This window comes from Octopus bimaculoides, chromosome 10, assembly GCF_001194135.2.
Source record: "Octopus bimaculoides isolate UCB-OBI-ISO-001 chromosome 10, ASM119413v2, whole genome shotgun sequence".
Classification (NCBI taxonomy): Eukaryota; Metazoa; Mollusca; class Cephalopoda; order Octopoda; family Octopodidae; genus Octopus; species Octopus bimaculoides.
The window spans coordinates 7428978-7439303 of NC_068990.1; the positions used below are offsets into that span (position 1 = coordinate 7428978).

At 33.7% G+C, this 10326-nt stretch overlaps 1 protein-coding gene across 1 annotated transcript in view; it reads right to left on the bottom strand.

Annotated features, from left to right (window-relative positions):
- LOC106871451 (tyrosine 3-monooxygenase) overlaps nucleotides 1-10326 on the bottom strand; it is a 392944-nt gene that overhangs the window by 33401 nt on the left and 349217 nt on the right. The window contains exons 11-13 of the mRNA XM_052971214.1: nucleotides 6603-6748; nucleotides 4499-4634; nucleotides 3494-3620 (exon numbers count right to left, since the gene is read on the bottom strand). Coding sequence (XP_052827174.1) covers nucleotides 3494-3620; nucleotides 4499-4634; nucleotides 6603-6748 — 409 coding nt within the window. The remainder of the gene's footprint in view (nucleotides 1-3493; nucleotides 3621-4498; nucleotides 4635-6602; nucleotides 6749-10326) is intronic.

Below are 10326 nucleotides of genomic sequence, written 5' to 3' on the forward strand. Positions count from 1 at the left end.
TATATACATATATATATATATATATATATATAAATGTATATCATGTACACTCATATGTATATATATATATATATATATATATATATAGAGAGAGAGAGAGAGAGAGAGGGAGAGTAATTATATACATACACATCTAAGTAGCTTGTATGTTTATGTGTGTGTATGTGTGTGTTTGAGGTGTAATACATGATAATGTGAGTCTGGTGTGACAACGACGAACTAGCTACACAGTGAAATAATCTAAAAGACCAACCTCTATAAACAAGCGACTAGCCAATGAAATCAGAATTGTTGCTGGAACATATATAGTAGAATCTGGGGTGGAACCCACCAAACAACCGGTCAGCCGACAAGGTGAGAGAATTCCCTTTTCAGCCGGCGGGGTGTTTGGCTGGAGCTACCCTTACTTCACAGGCAGGGCAGATTGGTTTACTCGCTGGATACATCTTGGCGTAGCAGAAAGAAGGGGAGGAGAAACAGCAATGGCAGATGCGGTTCATATTTTCTTTCATCTTTTCTATATACAAACAAAAGAGGCACCGTGGCTGCACTTGCCAAACAAGTCTTTGAACAAACTTTTTTTTTGTTAATAATCACAGCAACAACTACTACAACAACGACAATATGAAAATAATCAATGAGAAATAATGAACATTTATCAGGGAAGTGAAATGAAAGTACGAACGGAAGTTTACGAGCATCCTGACTTGTGTGAGTATAGACATACATACATACATATATACATACGATATTAAAGAATAAATTATACTAGAACATATGTGAAGGAAATATTAAGGATGGCAAATGTCAAAAATTGAAACCCAAAACTGAGTTTAGGTAGACTATATATATGTGTTCAAGTACGTGTGTGTGTGTGAGTGTCTTAACAACAGGAATATTCGTGCAGACGATAGAATACATGCTCAGATTGTAACGATATATTTTGAATATTGATACACATACACATGCTCTCATTGGTAAACAGTTATCTCTTTCAATATTCATTGTGACTCATTAGAAACAAAAGATCCTTTAACTTATTGTAAGAAGTCAAAAATAACAAAATATTTTAAAAGATTTCACGATAAAACGGAAGGGAAGACAACAGGAGATATATAAAAAAAAAATATATTATTATTGATTAAAGAAAGTGTAGATTTGTTCTTGTAAAAACATTAATTTTGATCTCATACTGATTCCTGTTCAATGAATAGTTTGACTTTGCTGATTCTGCAGAAAATCAGAGGAATAAAAAAATCTTTTTGCGATCCTTCGAGATATGACACTGTTGTCCAAACTACTGGATTAAATATATTAATATTCTCTAGGATTTGGTGACACGAATTTTAATCTTTTAGTTTTATATGATTAAAAAGTTTATGGTAAATAATTTAAAACAGTTGAAATAGAAAATAAAACATATAAGCAATGTCCTTCAATTAAAAAATGGCGTTTCAATATGTTAAGTGATTTTTCGTGTATCTACAGGCCAGCTGATGAATATGTTTACTGCTTAGAATATGTTGATATAAATATATTTCAATTGGCTTTTATCTCTATCAAACTACGGCGAAACACCAAATGATTTAACGTACATAAGTTATATCACGCGGATTTTAATTCGGTATAGCATTGCAGAAATCGCACAGTATTGTTGATATCACATAATATATGACATCATAGACGATATCTAGGAATGAGTTATACATATTTCTACTGTAAGATACATATGACTATGACAATTCTTTAAAATCAGTAAGCAGCATTAAATTAAAGATAACTCTCGGAGAATGTTTTCTGATACTGTAAAAAAACAAAAAATGATGTTTAAAATAACAACAACGAATCTTTCTTTCTAAAAATGAAAGAAGTTTCTAATTACAAGGAGGATTTTTAAGAGGCAAAAAAGATATATAATTTTGTCCTATTTTCTATCAAAATTTTGATTATTAAAACAAGAATGTCTGGGAATACTATCTGTCATGTAGATTAAGAGAAATTTGCCCCTCTACTCTTTAAGTTTCTAAATTATGTCCGGGGTTTAAGGGGTCCCTTCGAGAAAATTATTATTATTATCATTATTATTAAAGCGGCGAGCTGGCAGAATCGTTAGCATGCTGGGCAAAATGCTTAGCGGCATTTCGTCCGTTCTTAGCTTCTGAGTTCAAATTCTGCCGAACTCGACTTTGCCTTTCATATTTTTAGGGATCGATATATTAAGTAACAGTCAAGTACTGGGGTTGATGTGATCGACCATCCCCCTCCCCTCAAATTCCAGGCTTTGTGCCTATAGTAGAAAAGATTATTATTATTATTAAGGCGGTGAGTTGGTAGAATCGTTAGTACGCTAAACGAAATGCATAGCGGTATTTCGCCCGTCGCTATATTCTGAGTTCAAATTCCACCGAGGTTCACTTTGCTTATCGTCCTTTCGGAGTCAATAAATTAAGTACCAGTTGAGTACTGGGATCAATGCAATCGACCTAACCCCTCCCCCAAATTTCAGACCATGTGCTTATAGTAGAAAGGATTATTATTATTATTATTATTATTATTATTATTATTATTATTAACAGACTACAATACACAACGCATTTCCTGACTGAATTCGGAATTCTATTGTTAAGAAACCAAAATCTGAAGTATTGAACTTCTCAATTTGATTTGCACAATGCAAACAAGTCACAACTTAAAAAAAGAAGATTACCTAACCAAATAAAACTCCTTATATGGGTATGATCTGTAGGCACAGAATAAAGAAGTGAAATCGGGTTAAGATGGAGTAAAGCTTTTCATTTGGTTATTGTTGTCTCGATTTGTTATTTCTGTTACTTTCAGTGGAAACACAGTCATCGAAATAATTGCGATGAAATCATGGACGTGATTGTTGGTGATGGTACATTATTCCTGTCGATGTTAATTGATTATCCTTTTTTTATTGATGCTTCAATGACTTAAGAAACATTTCTTAAGTTAGTTCGTAAAAATATATTTTTGTATAAAAACACAAATATCTCCATATATATATATATATATATATATATATATATATATATATATATATATATATATATGTACACACAAAGCTATACACATTCGCGCGCACTCACAGACAATACGCAACATTTTGTTTGAAGATGAAATATAGTAAATTGAATATCTATCTATCTATCTATCTAACTATCTATCTATCTATCTATCTATTTTTCTCTTTCTCTCTCTCGTTGTATATATATATATATATATATAAACATATACACTTCAAAAACTGTATAAAGTAATTCTCATAGACTTTCAAATATGTGTGTGTTTACAATATATACATATATATTTACATTATATTTATATTTTTCACGGTTGGTTTACTTAAGCGATATTGGAGATACTTGTATATTTGTAAGATCAGAATATACGTGTAGAAGCATAATATGCGTTGCATTATAATGTTAACAAGAGACTAGTATACAGATATATTAATGACATCATATTTTACCGTTGCAAACTTCTCAATATCCTCATCGGAGGTCCCTATAGAAGCCAAACCAAGCTCTTGGGAAAACTCAGCGAATTCAGGATCTGCCAGCATTGGGACATGTCCTAGCAGTTCATGCACACAATCACTGCAAGACAAATATTAAAAAAACAAACAAAACAATCAAGATTAGCTTGAAAACATACAAACGTACAAGTTGAAGCGGATAAGAGCGTCTAAAGTAACAGAACAGAAAAGGAAGTAAATGCGAAAGTATGAGAACAGAAAAATTAGTTTCACCGCAGAAAGACAAACAATCATTTGTAATATTTATGAGTTTTCTGTTTATAATGGAACGTTAATATACATACATACACACTTACGTACGTACGTAATCATATATGTATGTATGTATGTATGTATGTATGTATGTATGTATGTATGTATGTATGTATGCATGTATGTATGTATGCAGGTGTATGTATATATACACGCACTATCCACGTCTCATAACAGAGTTACCAGTGGCGATCGTAAGTTGCAGCATTGAACATTCTACGTATAGTTTCATCTATTTGTAGTATTAAGTTCAACTCCTAGTGTGGACCTACTTCAGCACTGAAGCTTTAATCCATAAACTCCGAAATATCTTCGTCCACACGTGCCAGCTCTAGCACGCGCGCGCACACACCTTCAACCGCATGCACACTCTCACACATACAAGAATATAAGTGATACATACATACATAGATACATACATAAAATATACACATATAGAAAGAGGGATAGAATGCGGGGAAATAGGAATGTAGAATAATATAAATAGGTAAATAGATATATAAACAAATAACGTATGAAAATTGATATTAAATAGATGTATGTAGAAACAAAACAAACATACTTCATCGTTTAGCTAATATATATATTCATGTGAATATACACATCGAGGATATGATTTATATTTTGTCTCTATATCATATTTCTCTCTCTTTTAAATCAAACACATTTTAGGAAGATTATACTTACGGTTCTGGTGTGTGGTCCGGTTTGGAGCCATGGCGTATGTACTGAGTACATTGAAAAACACGAAATGCTAAGCTAGACAAGAAGTCACGTGCTGATAACAGTCCAGCTACCGGGCGCAGTTGGAAACCTGTTTGTTCTATAAAGTATAAAAGACGAGATATCTAATTTCACACATGCATACATAGAGAGTGCATAAAATTATAGGCTCCTCAGGGACTTTTCATATGGAATGAATCGTCGAGGGTTATTATTTCTAGGAAAATGTAAGTGCTTAAGGGATGCTTATCATGGTTTACGCTTAGACGAAAGTTAACTTACATAATTGTGGATGGATACTACGTTCGCTACTTAACCGATCGAATGTGGATATGGTATACCTGGATTTTGCTGCAAAGTTTGTGACCTTGGTATAGTGCGAAACCTAGACAGTGTGGGTTTCTTATTTCGTAAATGACAGATGTCAAGTTGTTGCAACTAACAGTATTCTCTCTGAAGTTTCAGGTATTCTCAGAGTAAGCTAGAAAAACAAGTAACTTTTCAGCTCATTTGTAAATTGTTAAACAGTAAAATGGCCGGAATATAAGATAGTAAAAGCCTTCGGAAGAATAGCGAAGATGTGTTCAGATAGGTTGAAGGAAGCCTCATGAATTTCAATACCAGAAAGTTTCAAGAACTTCGCGAAGAATCTTTTAACAAGGATATATAAGACCCGAAGAAATTGCAGTGCCAGTGTCAGACACTAAGTGGGATCTGGGAATTCTAATGAGAAAATGACGCATCATTCGAAACTCATATTACGAAAAGGGGGAAAATGTACAAGATTCGCTGAGGGATCTTAAAAACATCTGGAACAAGTTGTTATGTGGTCATGCTTGTTCTCTGGAAGATGTATATTTTCAGCTTCACCTACGTTAATTCTTCTGCTTCCAAGCCCACCGGTGAGCAGGAGGAAATTAAAAGGATCTACATAAGATGACTAATTCCATGCATCCCATAAACTATTAAGAAAGGGTGGAATTCATATTCACTGGAACGAAGAAAAGAGACATAAGCTTCGTTTGTATCTGGAAAGTTAGGGATATACTGGTGCGAAAATTCGACACTGGAAACTGCACATGTTGAGAAAAGCGCCATTGCATATTCTTATCAACCGTCTCTCAAATGAGAACTTCATCAGCTTGGTTTTCAAGAGGCACCACAGCTCTTAAAAAGTTTTCCTAAAAACATAAGAATATATGTACTGTACAATGGGGTACTGAGAAGTTCCTGGTTTTGGGTAAAAGAAAATACAGGAGGATCAGTTAATTAATTTTATTCAATGTATTCCTCTCTCAGATTCACGTTCAAATTGCAACGGTCCTTCAGAATTTCTTAGCCCTGCAAAAGAACTCGGAATGTTGGGCGTTCAACTAGGCCTTTCATGATAAAGCCAGGAACTTATTAACACCTCCTCGTGGGTGTCAACACTTTCAAAAAGTATTTGAACATCCTACCTTTAATAATAACTAGTGAACCTATATGTCGACAGGAAGCACTGATGAGGGTAATAAGCACAAGCCTAAAACAGAGGCCATGCCAGTGTCGCGTCCCATCGCCACAGTTGCATGGCTGAACACATAAATCGTGGTGACATGGTTGATTGCTTTTGCTGTTTTTAAAATTTTATATTGAATACAATGTTATTTCGAAAAGAAAAAAAAACAATAATCGAAAAAATCTTTTAAAACTTTCGAGTCTCTGTACAGACTAAGGGAGCTATGGTGTGTCTTTATTATAAAGGTTACGTTTATGTAATTGATATTGTATTTTGTACCGCAATAGGAAATTTGTTAACGCAAGAAAATTTAAGTCTCTGTTAAAGATACTGCTGTTGCTGTTATTGCTGTGTGTGTGTGTGTGTGTGTGTGTGTGAGAGAGAGAGAGAGAGAGGGAGAGAGAGAGAGAGAGAGAGAGAGAGAGAGAGAGAGAGAGAGAGAGAGAGAGAGAGAGAGAGAGAGAGAGAGAGAAAGGGAGAGAGAAACAGGGGAGAAAGAGAAAGAGAGGGAGGGAAAGAGAAAGAGAGAGAGAGAGAGAGAGAGAGTAATTTGGCAGGTAGATAACTTACGTTTCAGGAAATTGGAAACATCTTCAAGCTGTGGTATAAAGTTTTCACTGTAGATTCCCTTCTTTTCCAGTAAATCAAAGAAATGGCGGTGCTTTGAGCAGGCGTGAGTAGGAAACAGATTTTTTATGTTCACATAAACATGTTTCCTGCAAAGAGCAAATGTTGAAACATATTACATATATATATAGCTGTCGATTCGATATCTCGATATGAAGTGTGAATACATTTTGCACTCATTCCTATTAAGATGCCAAATGCCCTGCCATGGCTCCTCACAAAGGCAAAGGCATACACGAGTATAGCATGACTAAACCTTTATTCCCATATACTAACGGTTTTTCGATGCAGAGGGCAAGCAAGGAATCACGCCCTCCATAAACACTTATTATTAGAAAACTATGGAAATGGCGGTATTTCATTGACAAGAACTTACATGATATCACGATTGTCGCAGCAAAACAGACACAGTCTCTATGTTTTCCGAAGACCTTGGTTTGTTCAGGAGAGAGCGAAAATAAAATATGCATCGCAATATTAACTGCACACCTAATTTTTTGTCTTAAAAACGCTTGTATAGCATAAGTGCCACGTTCTAAATTCTTGGAGTTTCAAATGACGTAAAATAAGTAAATAATATTTTAAAGAAAAGGCAAGTTGAGAATGTTACAAATGCTTCAACTTTCGACTAATTGTCTTAGTTAATAGTCCCTTTATAGTGAATATTTACAAGAGCATTTAGCTCAGCTGTTAATGCTTCTCTATGCTAGTTACTGTATGTCTTAAATAATTTATCAGGGATTCTCGAAAGTTTTTAACTATCACCTCCTTTTGTTTCACAAACAAATTTTCACAACTTCCTACATATCAATACCCCACCCCGGATAAACATAGTCTTGTACGGTTCTTAATCTGAGATGGTGTGTATAGGACTAAAATAATGGCAGAAGCTTGAGCGTGCACCTCACCCCACATACGCATACAGTATATTCATAGTCAAACGCACATATCACAAATAATCTTATATATATACTTCTATTCATATTAACAGCATGTATAAATGTAACAAGTGATTTATAACATTGATCATCGATATTAGTATATTTCTACTACCTTAACTGTTTCCTTTGTCGATATTTATCTCTATATTGTTGTCTGATGTTCTTAAAGAGAGTTGAATCAAATGAAACTCGTTCCTGAATTTGGACTGCGAGATCGAAGAAGGAAGTCGATATTGTTATCCTATTTTCTTCTTAGATGTTGTCATCTTATATCGTCGGTGATTTTATGGTTTAACCACTAATTTTCTTGACGTTGACTGTTTAAAAAAATACAACGGCGTAGCTTTCGCATATGTCTACGACAGCTCTAAGTTGTCATGAAATACGAGAAATGAACATGCAAAATCTTAATGTTATGTTGGTACTACAAATATACTTTCCCAGTTCTTAAAACCATACAAATATTTACGCACTTCTGCTTTGCGCTTATTAAGCCTATGTAGCTACATATAGATATACATACATACATATATATACATACATACATACATATATATATATATATATATATATATATATATATATATATGTATATATATATATATGTATATATATATATATATGTATATATATATATATATATATATATATCTGTGAGTGTATGTGTGTGCGCGTGTGTGTGAGTGAGTGTGTGTATGTGTGTATGTATGTCTCTGTGCATGTAAGTTCGTGTATGTATGTCAGTGTGTGCGCGCGCGTCTTTGTATCTATCACCAAAATATGCTAATTTGGAAACCTTGTGATGAAGTTCTGAAAGAGAACGAACGATTTAGGTTGTCTCAGAATGATTAGCTCAGTATTTTATCTATTGTGTTAAAAAAAAGAATAATAGGAACGATAAATAACTCAGGTGTATAGGTAATTTACAATAATGGCCAGCGATTGATATTGAGATTATATTACATTCATAACAACTTAATAGAAATGAAAACAAAACACAGTGAATACGTAAGCCTATTACTGTCATAAAACACCTTTGCTGAGAGAAGAAACATTTATCATCGTTATAGAGAGCAACAGTCAGAAGTAATAATATCAACTGATATCAAGTATATTGACGAGGATTATGCGCGAACTCGTAGCAAATGAATAACAGCTGCAATAGCAGCAGCAGCAACAACAACAACAACAATAGCAACAACAGCAATCGGAATAAAAGTAGAAAATGAAAACTAAACGTGTATGTATATATATGTGTAAACGATTGAACGTAACTAAAAATAATGAGCCAGTCCCATTGTTCGCAGCCAAAAGAAGAATTTCAAAAGCATGTTTTATACGTGGTAGCGGATCTAAGGCTTTTCTTAGCTCCAACTTAAGTTTGTGCTCGATTATTCAGAGGTTATAAATCTGAATCTCATAAATAACAATGTATGTCAACCATTTTCAAGCAAGTGACGGATAAGCAGCGATTATCTCAATACAGTAACTTCGTTGCCACGTTTAGAAGCCTATTTCAGCTCATTAGAAAAATTACGTACGCAATCTAATTGTAAGATTAAAGTATCTACACTTAAGCTTTTAGATACATACATGCACACATACACACACAAACATACATATTACAAATATATATATGTACATGTACATAGACATATGTATATATAAATATGCATATGTATATATAGATATGCATATATACATATGTATCTATATATACATATGTATATATAGATATGCATGTATATATACTTATGTATATATAGATATATATATCCATCCATACATATCTATCTCTATCTCTCTCTCTCTCTCCCTCCCTCTCTCTCTCTCTCTCTCTCTCTATATATATATATATATATATATATATATATATATATATATATATACACATACATATCTGTCTATATATGTATTTATATCTATCTATTTTCTATCTACATGTATATAAGTATTTATATATATGTATATATATAAATATGTACACATATGTATGCATGTGTGTGTATGCGTGTATGTGTATGCGTGTGAGTGTGTGTGTCTGTGTGCGTATCTATGTACACTGACGGATGCTTGCATACATGCATAGCTTCCACTGTAATATACAAATGGTCAATAAAATAACTGTGACAATGTTTGTGCGCAAATGTGAAAGTGCTGACGTAGGGATATTTCGTCCTATGAATTATATGTGGCTATGTACATACACGCACAAGGCAAAGGAAAACAGACAAAAACCTGCAGACAGAAGACACACGTTTATATAAATAGGCAGTTAGACACACACACACACACACACACACACACACACACACACACACACACACACACACACACACACACACACACACACACACACACACACACACACACACACACACACACACACTCTAATGCGTGTCTCAACGATATTCATGCGTATATGTCTGTTAGTGTGGGTATGTGAGCGCATTTGTGAATTATAACAGTTATTATGGAACTATTGACTGTATGCGTGTGTAATTAATGTATTTGCAAGTCAGATACGTAAGAAAAGAAGTCACTGAGAAATCAAAGTAAAACTCCTGTATTTGCATTTGTTTTCAGGAGAGTCTTTGTGAATGAAAGAAACCACTTACAGGGACAGGCAGATGGATACGGATGGCAAAGTGGTGCGAACTGTCTGCATAATGCAAATAAAAAACATGTATATATATATATATATATATATATATATATATATATAT